Source organism: Tauraco erythrolophus, chromosome 11 (genome assembly GCF_009769465.1).
Source record: "Tauraco erythrolophus isolate bTauEry1 chromosome 11, bTauEry1.pri, whole genome shotgun sequence".
NCBI lineage: Eukaryota > Metazoa > Chordata > Aves > Musophagiformes > Musophagidae > Tauraco > Tauraco erythrolophus.
This window is the reverse complement of record NC_141475.1, coordinates 3,133,692-3,151,123: the sequence shown is the minus strand read 5'-3', so window position 1 is coordinate 3,151,123 and position 17,432 is coordinate 3,133,692. Positions and strand designations below refer to the sequence as shown.

The window sequence follows — 17,432 nt, the reverse complement described above, 5'->3', positions numbered from 1 at the left end:
TCTGACATCCCAGTAAGACAGAGGAAGTAATTTCCCCAGTTTCTTTAATCACCCAGGGAGCTTTACAAAACAAAACCAGAACTTCCATCCCTTTCTCTCTCTTTCCCTGTGTATTTAAACAGAAGCAGATTGAGAAGACAAGCAATACACACAAGAAACAGAAAACCAAATAAAGACAAGACTCCCTTATTCTGATTTGAGTGAACAGGAGTGTTTACATTCATTAATCTAAATATTAATTTAAATGAATAGTCATTTTTACACCTGTAACAAGCAAGCTTGTTAAACTCAGGTATTGCTGGCTGCATCCTACTCATACACTATTCTGCAATCAGAATTATTAATTTACCCATCAGAATAGTATTTACATACTACTTAAACACTAACTTGTTTTCCAGCATTATCCTCATTTTACCCTGCAAGAATTGTGACAAAAAGAATAGATCAGTTTTTGGTGCTTCAGGTCTGATTTTCCAAAGTATGTGACATTATAGAATGTTTCATGTGGTCAAGGCACAGCACCTGCTCAGTTGCAACTGCCTTGACAATCGTACATCAGAAATCCTGCAAATCAGATCCAGGGACATCAGCAGCAGAGGAAATACAACAGTGAGGTTTGGTGGAAGCTCGTCCCATAACACGCTTGAAACCAGCTCTTTAAGACAGCATCTTAATTATGAATGAAGAAATTCCCCTCCTCCCAGTTTTACTTTGCTGTTGGGTTTCTGACAGAATTGGAGCACAAGATCCAAGCTCTAATTTAGTCTTCAGAAAAGTTCAGTTCTGTGTAAGAGGAGAAAACCTAGCTTAACGGAGGAAGAACAGCATGCAATGGTTTAAGTAAAAAGAGTATTGGAAAACATTTGTACAAAGGAAGTTAAGCAAGACTGTGCTGGACCAAGATACACCAAGTTCACAGTTACTGTTTAAAGTCATGTTCTCTGTGTAAGTCAAGGGGGAGAGGTGTCCACAGGAAGGGTGGAGAAAGGTCCTTACCAAAAAATAATAAAAGGAAAAAACAAATTCTACTCTGTAGCATCATATTTGTATCACCAGGGCTACCAGCAGTTAGTGTTGGGTCACAGGGCTCCACTATAGAGATTTCTGAACTGCCAGTATGCACATCACCTGCTCCACACACTGCAGCTGAAGGAAATTAAACAGATGCTTTACCAGTGAATCTCTTCAGTGTTTGGTAGTCACACATGAATCAACTTTGCCCATAGCTACCTTGAAAACTGCACCTCTGTGCAAATCATGAGTACAATATAATATGACACACAATAGTGGTTACAAAGGCCTAGGCAGTGGAAACTGGCTATATGCCATCAGGGAACTTGAATGTCTTTGATTTTATATGAAGCCAAATGTAAATCATACTCAACTGATACACAACACTACTATTTCCAGATATACAAATACTAAAAAAAAAACAACAAACAAACAAACCACCACACTGTCTCCTGCTTCAGCTTCTCAGAATCCAGCAGACATTAAACACATAATTTTACAAAACAGAGAGAAGTCTAACAGTGCTGACAGTCTCTTCAAAATTCTCGTGAATATAACTTTTCCCTACACAATCTGTGAGAGCAGACCTAGCAAGCTTGAGAGATTCACAAGTAATAATGAAGAGAGGAGGCAGCTATTTTAAGTAAATGCCTGGAAAATTTATTGCCCAAAGCAGGTATCAGCTCACACGAGGTAAAGCCATGAGACCACCACCAAGAAACACATACCCAGCCTTTCAGGCAGCACTTCAGCTTGGGGACTACCTGCCTCTTCTCTTGGCTTCTTCCCTTTGCACTGCTAGCCTGCCTTTATGGGAAAGATGGGGGCACAGAACAGCACGTCTTCCAGGGCTTCCTTCTTTAGTGTGAAGAACAGAGGTAATAAAATAAATCCTGAGCTTAAAAATATTTACATTACTTGAGACCAGCGCAGCCTGTGATGACCTTCAGAGAGAACTACCCCAGCAGGAACACGTCCTTCGGTAATTTATTCCACTAGTTATTCAATCTGAATTTTACGAGTTAATGCTCAACTTAATCTTGGATTTGTCCGCCCGTGAACCAGGGAGCCTTGTAGCCAAAGCTGCTCCCTTTCTTACTCACAAAGAAACACTCCAGAAAAAAATAAAAACCCTACTTTCGTGACCGCGTACTAACAGCTGCACTGACGGTCAGAGGTGCGGCTACCCCGGGCCCTGGGGCAAGCGCTCCCAAAAACCGAGCAGCCCAAGTAGAAGCTGGCGTTAACCTCCTGCTTTCCAGCTGGTAGCCCCGGGCCATCCCGAACGGGAACCCACACCCGGATCACCGCGCTTAGAAGCCGTTACGCCTCTCAGCACTTTGTCAAAACTCTTTTTGAGACAATTTATAGCCTCGGCCTCCACCCCACCGCGCCGTAGCGGTTTTCACAACTCAAACGCGTGCGATGCGAAAAGTATTTCCTCCTCCTCCTTCGCCCTGGGTGTTACCTGGTAACTCCATTCAACCACCGCGTCCCACAGCCGCGGCCCCCGCCACCCTCCCCGCGGCCACCGCCGCTCCCCGCCCGTCCTCATCCCGGGACGGCGACCCCCGCCCCCGGCTCCCTCCCGGAGACCGTCAGCGCCGGGACGCGCCGCGCCGGCACGGTTCACCATCGACAGCCGGCGCACCGGCACCCCCCCCACCCCGGGGCCCGCCCGGCACCTGCCCCCGCCGCCGGGCCCCGAGAGGAGAAACCGCTGCCCGCAGCCGCGGAGAGCCAGCGCCGCTCGGCCCCGGCCCCGGCGCCCCCTCCTCCCGGCGCCCCCTCCTCCCGGCGCCCCGCACCTACCCGCCGGGGCAGCGCCCCGTCCCATGCCGGCACCGCCGCTCCCGCCGCCGGGCGCGCTCTGCCACCCGCCCCGGCCAGCCCCTTCCGCGCGGCGGGGGGCCCCGCCCTGGAGGCGCGGCGGGCGGGCGGGCAGTCCCGGGCGCGCAGGTCGAGGCCGGGCTGTGAGGGGGCGGCAGCGGAATGGCGCTGCCCGCGCTGAAGAGGAGGAGGAAGGGCGGGGGAGAACGCCCCCACCGCCCCCCCTCCCGCCTCAGCCCGCTCGTGCCCGAGGCGCGCCCCCCCGCCCCCGTGCGCGTGCACGCGCCGCGCCCCTTCCTCTCCCTTCTCCTCAGCAGCCGCCGCCGCGCCCGCCCCGCTGTGAGGGGGCGACCGGCGCCTCCGTTCGGCGTCGTTCGGTTCCTCGCGGCCCTCACCGCCGCCCGGCCCGGCCCGGCCGTTCACCGGGACGGGGCGTCCCGGATGGCGGTTTTTGTTCTCCCTCAGCCCCTCGAGACATCCAGCAACGCGGTCGGTGGCTTCGTCTCTCGCCTTCGGCGGGTGTTCAGCCCTCTTTGGGTCGAGGCCACTAGCGGTGCCCTCCGGAAAACAGCGTGGCGGGCGCCTCCGAGAAAAGGTAAAAATTAAGAAGGGGGGAAAAAACCCGAAGTATGGCTGGAAGGGGAAGGCAACTGCCGTGCCTCAGCGGCTGGGCCCGGAGCGGGCCTTGGCTGGGCAGTGTGTTTTGTTGCAATTATCAGGCACAAAACGGGGGGAAAGAGGTGCCCAAAGGCACTAAACCAGTTTGTTGCAGGTAAGCCTTGGGATGTTTAGGCCAACCTCATGGAGTCTTTTCCTAAGGTGGCTGCAACAGCGTCTTCCTTAAGTCACACGCACAGGCACGCCAACCTGCGACCCCGTGTTCTCACGTGTCTTACAGGGACGTCCCAAAATCTCACTGGAACACATCGGATTTGTCCTTCACACCTCCAGTTTATCTCCCTCTCCTTCACAAACATATTCACTGTCCCACCACTTCTCCCTTGTACTTGCCTTCTCAGCGACACTATCCTGCCCCAAAAACCAGCTGCAGAGGCCTCCCTTTTGCTATTCCTCCCCATTTTAGTATCTTCTAAACGTGCTAGAAATCTTTTAGCATCTTCTAAAAGTGCCTGAAAGCATTTGGCAGGAAAGTCTCCCTCTTGTTCCATTTTCAGAGACGAGGGAAGCAACCCTGTCATCCGCAGCCCCTTAGGATGCCTTTCATTCTTCCTCGTTTCTCTGGAGAGGAAAACTGAACTACTTCCATGGCTCTAAATGACCATAGTTAGCTCAGGAGGAAAACAACAAGCAGATTACTGATCAGTGCAGGCAGGCAACAGCCAAAAGGGCAAATACCTCCCACTCCAACAATCCACTGATCTGAGCCTGTTTCTTGGGGCTCTCCCTTCTCTGCCTCACAGTTCCTTGGCCTGGTGCACAGGACAGGGTGTGCATTCCATCCCTTCAGAGAAATGCAGGTCCTCTCTTGTGGAACTGGTCCTCCACGAGATGTAATGCACGAGCACGTCCAAGCAAGGGACTGTGACTGCAAAGCCCAATCCAAAGCCAAACATGCATTAGTCATATGGTGGAGGAGACCTGCGCCTCAGTCACATGTTTTTTTTTAAACAGTCTTGAAGGACTGAACAAAATTACAATAATACAGTTAAGCATTAACTTGCCACTACTTACCCTGTAAATAGTCGCATGCCTGCCTCCCTTTGTGGTCTGACTGCTGTGGAAAGTTCCAAGCAGTTTTCCTCGGTGAACACCCAGAGTTAAATTAGGGATGTTGAGATGCATAACAAATAGTGTAAAAATACTAAAATGCTATAACATAAAAAAACCTTATAGACTTTACTGTGCACCAGTTCACTTGGAGTACGTGGCACATGGAATATGAGAAATGAACCCAAGCTAACAAACCCAGGAATTACAATTACAGTATCAGCTTGCCTTGACTGACTGAGGATGAACTTGGGTAGGCAGGAGAAGCATCTGCTGGCAGTTTAAGGATTCATCTGCTGGCAGTCTGCACATGCTGGCAGTCTCAGGAAGCTCCCCAAGATGGTCTCTCTTGGGTAAGGTAGTATCTTCCAGAGACTCATGGACCTTTTCTGTCCTTGACCTGCTTCCTTTCAGGAAGTCTGAGACGTGGCAAATGTGAGGGGCTGCTCTTCTTCCCCGGAGAAGCTGGAAACCCTTCCCAGGTGATGCACGGGACTGACCGAGTTCTCACACTACGTCTGGGTAAGTCTCAGCAAAGTTAGCAAGAGCGCCGAGTGCGCCCAGGAACACTTTTGCATGCACTTCTACTCTGAAGACTTGTGGGGTTTGAAAGCCAGAGGAACTTTTCCCTCCACTTCAGCTGGGCTTGGAGGAGAGCCCCAAAGAACACATAGTAACCCAACGTTGTGAAGTTATGAAATGTGTTAGAGAACACTCGTGTTTTCTTAGTATCAAAAGAGAGGCCATTATGTAATAGTTGCTATCGTAGGGCAACAGGAATGTCTGCTTGGTTCCATGATTACAGAGTAAGCTAGTGGCAAGTTAATGCTTAACTATGTTATTGCAATTTTCTTCAATCCCTCAAGACTGTTAAAAAAAACTCCTGAACAGTGGAAAAAGTCTGGAGTGGTTTTATTATGTGACACAGAAATACCACCCAGTGATCCAGTTCAGTGCCCGTCGGAATGTGGAAATCGCCGCTGTCCAGAAGAGGCAGCCCGACAGTCTGTACCCCGCCTGATGGCATCGCCGTGGCAGAGTCACCGACTGACCCTGCCCGTGCACGTGAGGGAGTTACAAGAAGCCAGCGCCTCGCTCTGCTGAAAACACGCTTGCCCGAATCTGGAGTGGCAGGACAAAAGCACTGCAGGGATGGAATGTCCTTTGCAAACCCAAAGCCTGGCTTTTATTGGCACAAACGTCAGGAGAAAGCATGCACAGCTACTGCTCCCTCTGCTCCGCCGCCGCTTCGCTCGTCGGCTTTTCCGCCACGCCACGGGAAACAAGGAAAGCTCTCGCTGCTTCCCTGCAGGGCTGGCAGGAGCGGTGCGGGCTGCATCCCACCGCTCTGCCTCTGGAGAGAAGCACCTGGCGCGTTCTATGGCGGAGGGGGAGGCTGAGCAGCATCTCCTGCCCCACCGCCAAAGGCGTCAGAAGCTTCTGAAACGGCACCGCGTACGCGGTGACGGGCCGTTTTAATTTATTGCGAACTGTTGCGCTAATTGCCGCGGCAGCTTCCTTCCCGGGGAGACGCGGCGCCGTTGCGCAGGTCCCTCCCGCCGGTGGCGCGACTCCTCCCCACGGGTGTTGGGGGGGGGGGGGGGGGGGGGGGGGGGGAAGCGCAGCAGCGACCCCGTGGGCCAGTTTCACTGCAGGTGAAGCTCGGCTGCCCCGGCCACGCGTGGCCGTGACCGTGACCGCGGCGGGGCTGGGGCGTGGCGGCGTCCCGGAGGCGGTGCCGGCCCCGATCCCGGTGCGCAGGCGCGGGCGGTGACGCGGCAGAGGCGCGCGGCGCATGCGCGGTGAGAGGAGCGGCGGCGATGAAGGTGGCGGTGGCCGGGTGCTGCCATGGCGCCCTGGACAAGATGTACGAGACGCTGGAGCTGCTGCAGCGGCGGCACAACGTGCGGCCCGACCTGCTGCTCTGCTGCGGCGACTTCCAGGCCGTGCGCAACGAGGCGGACCTGCGCTGCATGGCCGTGCCCGCCAAGTACCGCCACATGCAGACCTTCTACCGGTGAGCGCCGCCCGGCCCGGGCTTGTCCCACCCGGCCCGGCCTGGCCTGGCCTGGCCCGGCCCGCTCCGCTACGGCGGCTGTCGTGTCCCCGCAGGTACTACTCCGGCGAGAAGAAAGCCCCGGTCCTCACGGTGTTCATCGGCGGGAACCACGAGGCGTCCAACCACCTGCAGGAGCTGCCCTACGGCGGTTGGGTCGCGCCCAACATCTATTACCTCGGTAGGGTCCCTCGGCGGCGTTTCCCCTCCCGCCCCTTGCCCTGGCCCGCCCTCTCGGTGACGAGCCGCGCTCCCGTCTTCCCTAGGTTACGCGGGTGTGGTTCGGTTCCGCGGCGTGAGGATCGGCGGCATCTCGGGCATCTTCAAGTCTCACGACTACCGGAAAGGTATGGCGAGACAGAGCGGGCCCGACTCGGGGGGGCAGCGGGGCGGGGAGCACTGGGCCGCAGCCGTGGCCGCAGGCTCCGGCTGTTCTGTGAGCCGACTCTTACGCTGGAAGCCTCTCTTGGCGCAACACGCGGGTTTTTCTGGAGACGGTAGATGAATCGGTAGCTGCCTGGCGGCCACAGCAGGAAGCAGCGTGCCTTTTGAATGTTGCTCCTGTTGGAACAGCCTTGGTGTTTCTATGACAGTCTCCTTGTAGCGTGCGATGCGAGACTGTATAGTTTTCCTTGTGTGACAGAGTCGATTTATAAGTGTGATATGACACAAATGTGCTGTCCTGAGCTGAGGCTTAGTGTCAGTACACCTCGAGATCAGCTCCTCCTTGTTATGTGTATGAAGAGTCCTTCCTTGGAAGGGTCTCCATCAGCGGACAGAAACCTTGTCACAGATGATACTTGGTGTCAACAAACAGAAGATAGTTTAGTCTTTCTGGTCTCCTCAACACACGCAATAGCAGTCTCTTATTTGTGATTACCGTACAGTAATGTTGTCTTTAGTAACATACTATTCAGAGGAGCTTTGCAGGTGGCTTTCAAGTCACAAAGTACTGAGCTAGTTTTCTAGAACACCTGGTTCTGTCTCATACCTATCAGTGCTAATTAAATGTGTTGTTACCAAGCGTACAGTTTGCATGTCTGAGTATTGCATGTGGGAGATAAGAATTTTTTGGCAATAATGCTTACGACTAAAAGGTAATTTTTCTCTTTGTTCTTAAGAGTATGTAGGAGCTCTGCTAGACGTTCAGATTTCTTGTCCCAAGGCCAAATTGGAGACTACATCCCTCTTGACAGGGTGCATGTCTGCACTTCTAAAGTCTGTGGTGCCTGTGGGCAGTTACAGGCGTGTTTAAGCTGCTGCTGAATCTGTTAAGCTGTAGTTTCGGGGTTGGTGGCAGCACTCTTGAAGAAACACAACAAATCACAGCACCAGGAGCCTGAGTCAGATCTCATGCAGCGCTTCGTGATCTTTTAGTTTTTACCTCTTTCTGAATTGTTATGTCCCAACTACGTTTTGGTTGCTGACCACTCATAGAGGGTGGCTCTGTGCTCTCCCTATGTCGATGCCCATCTTTTACTTGTTCCTATCTGCCTAATATTCGTTGGCTGTGCCAGTACGTTTGCATGTGTAGCCATGAGTAGATACATGTATCGCATGGCTGTGCAGCGAGCAGCTCCCTATATATGTGATGGCACGTGGCTCCGTGGCATAACTGTGGAGGTCAGGAGTGTGGGCAAGTAACGAGGGGGGTTCTGTCACCAGAGAGGTACAAAACCTAGCTTAGGAATTAAGCACACAAATCCTTCTGCCAGAAGTTACTTGTGTCAGACAAGTCCTGGGTATTAAATATTTGGTCAAACTCCCGGTTTTTGTTTCTATGATTACTGTATTCTCTATATTTATGAAAACAAGACACAGAGTGGAAGAAGTGCTTGTTGTTGCAAACACATTTTTACAATGTTTAGACAACATTTTTCACCTACAAAAGAAGTTAGCAGCCTGTTGGTGTAGGCCTCCTATAAAGAAAACACAGTATGTCCTTCAGTTATCGGCAGCCTTGTATTTGGGATTGCTCTGGACATTTAAGAAACTAGCTTACAAACAGGAGGGAACTACTGATTAAGGCAATTACTGTTTTTTTTTCAATGTTTCAGGCCACTTTGAGTGTCCACCATACAATCAACAAACAATTAGAAGCGCTTACCACGTGAGGAACATCGAAGTCTTCAAACTCAAGCAGGTTGGTGAAAAATCTGGGTTTGTTTATTTTTTTTTTAAACAGTGGGAAATGGTTTTCATTAATTTAGAAGTAAGATGTTAAAGCTATTCTCAGCAATACTCTGTTGGATAGCAGATTTTACTAAAAACTCTCAGCTAATCTCAACAGGCCGTTTTATGCTGGCTGTGATTCCATTGTTATTCCTGCTGAATATCTCCAGTGCTTTGCATAGCAGTGCAAATTGGATCTGAATCAGGCCCAGGCAGGTGTGGGGTTTTTTGTTTAATTGGGTAAAATTCATAGAATGGAAGGTGCTCCAGCTACACGCTTCTGTTCCATCTTTGTGTTAGTTTTAGGGAGATGGATGCTGCCTTGTCTAACATACAGCTGAACGAGCGGGTCCCAAATTCCTGTGGCTGAAGTATTTTTTGGCTCCAGGGCAAGAAATTCAAAGGACGGATTAGGTTTATTTTTGAGCTGTTGCCTGCTCTCTGCCTTGTCACAAGGGCTGCTCCGTTTGGCCGGGGTTGTGGTATGGATACACGTATTTATAAGCATCTCAAGAACGATTGTTCAGGTTGCAGCAGTGCACCTCAGTGTTCAGTAGATACAGGGATGCTGAAGAGAGCACAAAGCTTTGCTCTTCTTGTAGAGGGTTTGAGGCATTTCCCTGTGAGTTTCTTATTAGGTGGACTCGGGTTTTGTCTAGAAGCGTGTTCTGATGCAGCCAGTGGAAATATGCTGAATATTGAACTGGGAAATACTTAAGACATTGATTAGACTTCTGAGGGGTGCTTCCTTTGAGAAGGAATATCGTGCTTAGCCATTATCTCTTTTAAACAAAGCTTTCAAAAAGTTCCCGAGGAAGAAGATGCTTTTGATAGTGGATAGAGAACTTGCTCTAGAGCTGCAATTAAGTCTTTTCCCGAGTGTCTGACGCTTACTGTGATGATGGGATCTTTTTTATAAGGCAGTATGTGTTAAACACAGCCGACTGTCCCAAGAAGGTGTAGTATAAACCATGGAGCCTCTTGACGTTTTCAGAGGCCATCTGGAAGACAGGGCTCAGTGGTGTACTTCCTGGCCTTTAGAAGTGAGGCTACTGGTCACAGCTAGCTCTGTATCTCATCTGAGGTAGAACACCTACTGTTGCACATGCTCCATCTTGTGCTGTGCATTCTGAAACCTCTTCATGTGTTTTATTTATATCGTTTGCGTCTTGGCTTGGCAGTTGAAGCGTCCGATTGATATATTTATGTCACATGACTGGCCTCGGAGCATATATCACTATGGAAACAAGAAGCAGCTTCTTAAAATGAAATCCTTCTTCCGTCAAGAAGTGGAGAGCAACACGTTAGGAAGCCCTGCTGCTTCAGAGCTTCTGCAGCATCTGAAACCCACCTACTGGTTCTCAGCACATCTTCATGTTAAATTTGCAGCTTTCATGCAACACCAGGTAAAGGTGTGTGGGGGGGGAAAATCCATAGTGTGTGTGTCCCAAGCACATTTTAGAGTTCCGGTGCAGGTAATTGTGTCCAGAAAAGCAACTTCTTAATGTTTTTGCTCAGTTATTGAAACTCGGCTGAAGCTGGAGAACATTAAGCGATGTTGAGACTACTACATAGTCTGATGTAAGTTAAAGTGATGTTATAAATCGGCAGTGTGACTATGTAATCTTCCGCAGGCACAACGTGAAATAGCTAACTGCTGCATTTGAAACTTTGTAATTTAAGTTTCTAGAAAAGCACTCTCCCATTTTACTGGGGAAGGAGACAACTTCAAAACAAGGTGGTAGAGGAGCGTCTGAAAAGAAGATTGTGATTAACCGGGGATGGGAGAACGCCTGTAGCAAGGCTTGGCAGATGGAGTTGTCTGGTGGCCTGGGTAAAGCCAGAAACCAGCCCCTGTGGATTGAAATTTCTCTTGGCTTGAGTTATTCCTGAAAGTGGTGTGACCTGCTGTTCCCCTTTGCAAGTTATTTAGCTGTAAAAATGTAACTCTAGACCTTCTAGACTCAACCAGTCTGTTTGCAATTATGTTAAAGTTTTTCTTTTGGTTTGAAGGCCGGGTGTGCTCAGCTGCCTTGGTTAAGGATGAAGTGTGGCTCTCTTACCTTGCTGTCATCTGCATCCAGCTTCCTGTTGGACTTCCAGTGAATTCTGCCTTTCCCTTTGTCCTTCCGTCCCTCTCTTATAGCCCCATGCTGATTTTTCTGTTTCAGCAAGTGTTTTTCTATATAAATTATGCCTTTTAATCTCTCTATATAACTTTTTTAGAATGGTCAAATTTCATAGAACTGCTAACGACTGTGTTAACACCGTTTGTTTTCTAGACAAACTCCAAAGAAGAGCTACCAAAAGCAACAAAGTTTTTGGCTCTGGATAAATGCTTGCCGCACCGAGACTTTCTGCAGGTGATGACCATGTGCAGTGGGTTTTCACTTTTTAAGGGCTTCACTTGTCTGGGCTGCTAAATGCTGTGCTTAAAGATAAGCTGCAGAGTAGTTCTGATAAACGGAGGCATTGGAAATAAACTAGGAATGGTGCATGTGTGGAACGGTCTTTGTGTAATATTGTCTTGAAACAAGCAGACTTTACATCCTGTTATGCAGGCACGATGTTTGCTTATTCCAACTGGTTTCTTCCATCTTAGAACGAGCACTTGACATAATTGGAGGAGAAGCTCTACTTTAACCTGAACCGAATCTCCTCCTGTGTTTTTTTGTCAACTGTCAAACTTAAGAAGAAAGCCCATCTTGAGGCTCCTCTTCTTTCACAGTTTAATTTAGGTCAGCTCATGCCTCCTTCTTCAGATCTGGATTCATGGATTGAGACAGGATTGAGTCCCGAATTGAGTACTGTAATTTCCTTTCAGTGTTGTGAATTCCAGCAGGAATTGGTGTGAGAGAATGGCTCTGCTTCTTTTTGTTTGGCGCATATCTTGGCTAGGAAGGGCGGTGGCCGAGTAGGAGGTCTGGGCTGTGGGAATTTTCAATATGAGTGCCAAACTGATTTGCCAAGAGTGAAACAATGCTCATATCTGTGGCCTGTGTGTGGTGCCTGGGGTGCCATCTGTAAAATCTCAAATGGATGAATCTAAAATCCGTTGCTGTGAGAGGGAGCTGCTGACAGCGCATTCTTCAAATGCAGTCAAGTGTCCTAGTCTTACTTTAAAGGAGCTTTTATTTGTCAGTTTAAAGGGGAAGACGGTTTTTTATCTGTCTTTTCGATGTGTGGTGGGATCCCTTTGCCCTAGTAGCTACCTTTTGAAGATGGCAGAGGGTTTGAGGATGGGATTTTGCTGTGCAAAGGTACAGTGCTAGTCCACATTTAAAATCCTGTAGCAAAACTGATTGGGAGTAGTGCTACCTCCAGCAATGTGGTGATCCACCTGTGTGTAGCTCTGTCTTAAAGTGTCGTTTTGTTGTTTGTTTTTTTTTTTCCTAAGACTACCTTAAAAGGTTGAATTACTTTATGGGTTATTTAAAATCAGAGCCTGACTAGTGCAGTTTGACTAAACTGAATGGTTTGATTCGGGTTAATGTCACTGAAAACCAAGTGATTTGGATTTCAATTTGTCAGCTGTTGAAAGAGTTTAAAAATATTTCATGTTAATTTCATTGCTGTGCTAAGAATGCGTGTTTATACAGCAGAGTAACTGTTGCTATAAGTTCTTGATGTGTTTCTGCTTAGAAGGGGGCATGAGCTTAATGGGCAAATTCTGGTTTCTGACTTGCATAACTGTCCAGTAGTTGGCAGCAGGGAGGAGGGCGTCCTGCTTTTTAATGTACAGAAACGCCTTTTACCTTTGTTGATTGTCTTTTCTTACTCCCTTCTGGCTACAAACTTTTACTAACTTGAGAGAACTTCCACTAGCTCAGTGTACTCAAAACTTAATTAGGACTGTGTATCATGTAAATAACACTTGAAACTTTTAATCCGTTTCTGGTGTCAAGAGAAGTAACTCACCTTGCCTGTTTTATGCTTTTTTTTTTTTAAAAAAAAAAAAGATCATAGACGTAGAGCATGATCCTAATGCAGGCGACTCGCTGGAGTACGATGCTGAGTGGATTGCAGTCCTCAAGGCCACCAACAATCTTATTAACGTGACCCAGAGCTCATGGAACATGCCCGAAAAGAATGGCCTGCATGCAAAGTAAGTTGTGTGTAGAGTAGAGAGGAAAGTGTGATTTTTGCTGGGTTGGAAGTAAACTTACTGTAGAGTTGTGTTTTTTCTCTTCTGCAGTCTGTAGTGCCTGTAGGACTTGCTAAGTGCCTTGGAAAACAGGGGATGTTGACAGGATCTGTATTCTAGAGCATCCAGCTGCTTTGCTGCTCTACAGGCACAGTTAGTTTTGTTTTGCAAACTGAGATACCACCATTTGAGGGGCAAAAAACACACAGTGGCTGATCATTTTGCCAGTTAGACTGTGAGACTAAAATCAGGCTGGATTATGGGAGTGGGCGGTGAATAATGTTGGGTTTGTGGGTTGACATAATACACAAATCCTTGGTGGGGAGACGGGAATCTCAGAGTTGAGCAAAAGTAATATACTTTCCTGAAAAATCATCTGAGGAATTAGGTGTCTATTTAAGATGAATTTATTAGCTGTCTTTAAAAGTTTCTCTGTGCAGTGGGAATAATAAATACCTTTTGACTAGCTACACTCATTTGAACTTTATACACTTATTTAGGTGGGATTACAGTGCGACAGAAGAAGCCATCAAAGAGGTGTTGGAAGAGCTGAATCACAACCTCAAAATTCCCTGTAACTTCACGTTGACAGCTGCTTGTTATGATCCCAGCAAGCCCCAAAAACACGTGGAACCAGTTCATACCATCAATCCACAGACCACTGAGTTTTGTGCCCAGTTTGGCCTCACTGACATCAATGACAGGATCCAGCAAGCTAAAGAAGAGGGCTCAGTACGAGGTGAATATGAAGAGGAGGAGGAGGAGGAGGAGATGGACAGTACTGGGTCAGCAGAGGAACCCAGCGAATATAATACGGATAATTCTGGACTTTCATCCATTAATCCAGATGAAATCATGCTGGATGAAGAAGGTGGCGAGGAAGACTTGAGCACGTGTTCTGTAGATCCTTCCCCTGATCATCCTCCTGACTTTTCTGCAAGTTTCTCTGACATCCGGATCATGCCAGATTCCATGGCGGTATCGTCCGATGATGCTATGGACTCCACTAACGAGGAACTGGAGAAATCTGGCGTGAGTAAGCAGGTGGAAGAGAAGAGCTTAAGTGAGAGACCATTGAAGCGCATCGGCGGTAATGAAAATGGGAACAGCGGCGTTAAAAAAATCAAGAGAAGGAATCAAGCTATCTATGCTGCAGAGGATGAAGATAAAACGGAGTAATACTTCATGTGATGTATAACCAAGTTCTCCCCCTACCTTTTTGTGGGAAGGTGGTGAGAACTGTAGTGGACTACTCGTGCTTTTAATGTGACTTGATCTTAGTTGTGTTACTTTCTTAAGCTGAAGAGGCTGTATGTACCTTTCACAGCTAAGAAGATTTAAAACATCCAAGGGATGGATGTTTAAACAACCAGGTTAACTTGGGTTAAACATCCAAGTCGGAAGCAGACTTTTCCAACAGAGTACTTTGCCGAAGGATTTAAAGCTCGTGTATAATCAGTTGGTTTTGCTTCATTTCTCAGTTATCAGTGTAGACTGCGTGTCTTCAGCTGAACTGCTGTACAAGATACACCGTGCTTGTCTGACAAGAACTCTCAAACTATAGCTGAAGTCAAAGGGAGAGGATGTCTGACTGAACGATTTCATTTTACTGCTTTTGTCTTGTTTTATACTGAACTTTTAACACAAAGTAGAATGCGCAATAACTTTGGGAACTAAATTTGAAAAGAGAATTCCCACTACAACAAAACAGCAATAGAAGAGGGAAGATTTTTGTTTCTGGTGGTATTCATGCGACAGAAAAACTTCCTGGTCATAAACAAAACAATGTGTATTGTCCAGTATTGGCTTTTAATTGCAGTTTTGATAGGGAACCAAATCCCTTGGTTTGAATCATGACAGTTTTGTGGGTACCATGGAAGCGTGCATTTCTGTTCTTAAAAGCTCACTTGTCTGCTGTTTCTTAAAACTTGAAAACTATGTCTTAAAATTAAAATCCAAGTAGTTAGGCTGAACAGCTTCCTAAATGTGGTCATCATCACTGGCTCAATTCTTACTAATTAAGGCTGTGTTGTGTTTGGTGGTTGACGTTTATAATAAGTTGCTTGAGACAATAATGCCTCCTACCGTTCTCATTAGCCTGAGTTTTCACCTGCCACTTCTTTTCAGTAGCGTGTAACTTGTTGAATTCTTACAACTGAATTCTGAATCTTCCAAAGTAACTTCAGCTGAGGGAGGAGAGGAGCTGCCACAATAGAGACCCTCTTGGAAGTCGGAAGTTTTCTTTTTACTGTTCTAGTTTTCCCTGAATTATTAGCAAACAAATTGCACTCCTGTGGCCTAAAAGGCTGTGAGGATAACAAAAATTACCGCTGAAAATGGCAATGTTTTTAAGCATATGTCATTAGACTCACCCTGTCAAACTCTGCTGGTGTTCTGTGCTGAGCTTTCGGAGTCCAGACGGAGCGGGACTTCCTCATGACTGTGCTGCTCTTGAGAGCAGAAGGTAGCTCCTGTGTGCTCTTACTCCTCGAAGGCGCAGGCACTGCAGACAAGAAAGCATACTGACAGGAAGAGGGAACAGGACAGGGAGCAACGGGTAAAATGGATTGGTGAGTGAGAGTTATGCAGCTGGGATACAGTTTAACACCAAGACTTCTGTTTTTTAAAATCACTTCCATGTTTTGGGGTTCATCTTGGTTCCTCTCCTGTCAGCAGTTCACTATGAAAACAAAATATATACAAGTATTCAAGGGCTAGAAAATGGCAAAATTAATGCTCTCCACAGTTCTGATTAGCAGCTTCATACTGGTGGGCTGAGGCCATGAACATCCCATTTGTTGTTTTGTTTTGTTTTCCCAGAGGATGCTATCTTGTTTACTAAATGATTAGTTGGGTCCTGTTAATACTCCTCCTGTGTCTCTGTATGTCAGAACACCACCAAAGAGAACTGTGGTAAAATGTGATGAAAACCTGGAAGTGTTTGGTGTAACCCTCAGCTTACCTAAAGTAGCTGTGAACTATCAGCTGGGTTAGTGAAGGCGGCTGAGTATCCTTAAGGGCCCTGGGTCTGCAACGCTAGAATCTTAAGCATGCCTCGTGATCTGAAGACTATAATGGAAATAAAGTATTTTAAGTATAAAGTGTGTTTTGAACTTGAAAAGTCTCCCAAGAAATCCGAGCGTGGTATTCAGCTGTCGCATTCTCTGGGAACTGGAGCAGAGGACGTAGGTTACTACATGTAATAGACTTTTTAGTCTGATTTCGTATGTTTTTAAAGCAAACTCTTCTGATGTGTGTTGTCCCATGTCCCTCTCTTTCTGATAAATGTGTTTTGGCTTTCTAGAAAGCAGGAGACTTTGACAAGTTAGAATACTGATTTTTGAATCTTTAAAGATTTTTTTAATATATATATATATGAAATATTTCAGCATCCATCTAGCAACACAAAATCTTTTTGAGTACGAATCATGTCTGATGTATCCAGAGTTACTATGCCCTTTCTTGCAGTTGTTCACACCCTCTTTGCTGTTTGAAATGTCCAGCTCTGCTGTGCTCTCCTCCATTTGGGATTTTCCCTGTCAGCAAGATCCTCTGCTGCACGCAGAATTCAGTTGAAGCTCTCAACTTGAAGCTTCCCAATAGAGACCAAATACTTTTTGGAGTATGTTAAACACCAAGGCAGACTGACACAGTTTAATTGGCTTTTAAGACCCAGAGTCTTCAGTGCTCTTTAAAAAGAAGCTGTAGAGTGTTTTTGAAAACTTGTGACTTTTTAAATTTTGGTGAGAAACATCTGGAAAACATTTCTCTGTTAGACCATGTGTCACAGATTTTTCAGTGTATGAGACTTGCACTGAGTCTGAAAAGGTTTTTGCTGTTACCTGTGAAGTGCTTGAGAGACGTGTTCACCTGTTTCATCCAAGCCAGCACACAGATATTTTGTTCAAAGTGTTTTAACCTACTCAGAGGGAAAAAAAGAAAAAGAGTATTGGTTGTTTTTTTTCATAAGTCGAGTATTTTTTTTTTTAAATGAAAGCTATTAAAGTCAACCTGTGACAGCATCCCAAAGCATGTTTATTGTGCTTCCATTACCCTCTGGAATGTGTAACAGCTGGCAAACCGGTGTTTACCTTGCAATGGCATGGTTAAGGTGCGGGACCCTGACCTGGGATGGTTTTCCTGACCTGGGATGTTTTTGCTGACCTCCTCCCCATTTAGTTCTGTGTTCAGGAGTAAGGGGTTGACAGAATGAGCATCCCCATGCCGCAGGATGTGAAGTACAGGGGGGCTGACGCAATAATAGCCCGTTTTCGGGAAGTCTGTAGCTAGTCTGAGCCAAGTCCTGTGTTTTCAGGACTGTTTTCCGCAAAAACCGAACAAAAATCCATGAAAGTGACAAGAGCGAGGACAAGGAAAGGCAAGAGGCTGGGAAGTGGCGCGAGAGAAGGGCTGAGGGAAATAACACGAGCTGGGTCAGGCCCCCGAGCCGCCGCCGCCGCCTCGGCGGACGGCTCCACCCGCCGCACCGAC

The 17,432-nt window shown here is 47.4% G+C and overlaps 1 protein-coding gene across 1 annotated transcript; it reads left to right on the top strand.

Annotated features, from left to right (window-relative positions):
* Positions 1 to 6,389: 6,389 nt before the first annotated feature.
* Positions 6,390 to 16,021, top strand: DBR1 (debranching RNA lariats 1). The gene is made up of 8 exons (XM_086618189.1): positions 6,390 to 6,586; positions 6,682 to 6,806; positions 6,892 to 6,972; positions 8,683 to 8,768; positions 9,979 to 10,203; positions 11,080 to 11,160; positions 12,757 to 12,902; positions 13,442 to 16,021. Exons 1-8 carry the CDS (start codon positions 6,390 to 6,392, stop codon positions 14,118 to 14,120), a joined length of 1,620 nt encoding a protein of 539 aa, XP_086474315.1. The 3' UTR covers positions 14,121 to 16,021.
* Positions 16,022 to 17,432: the final 1,411 nt, after the last annotated feature.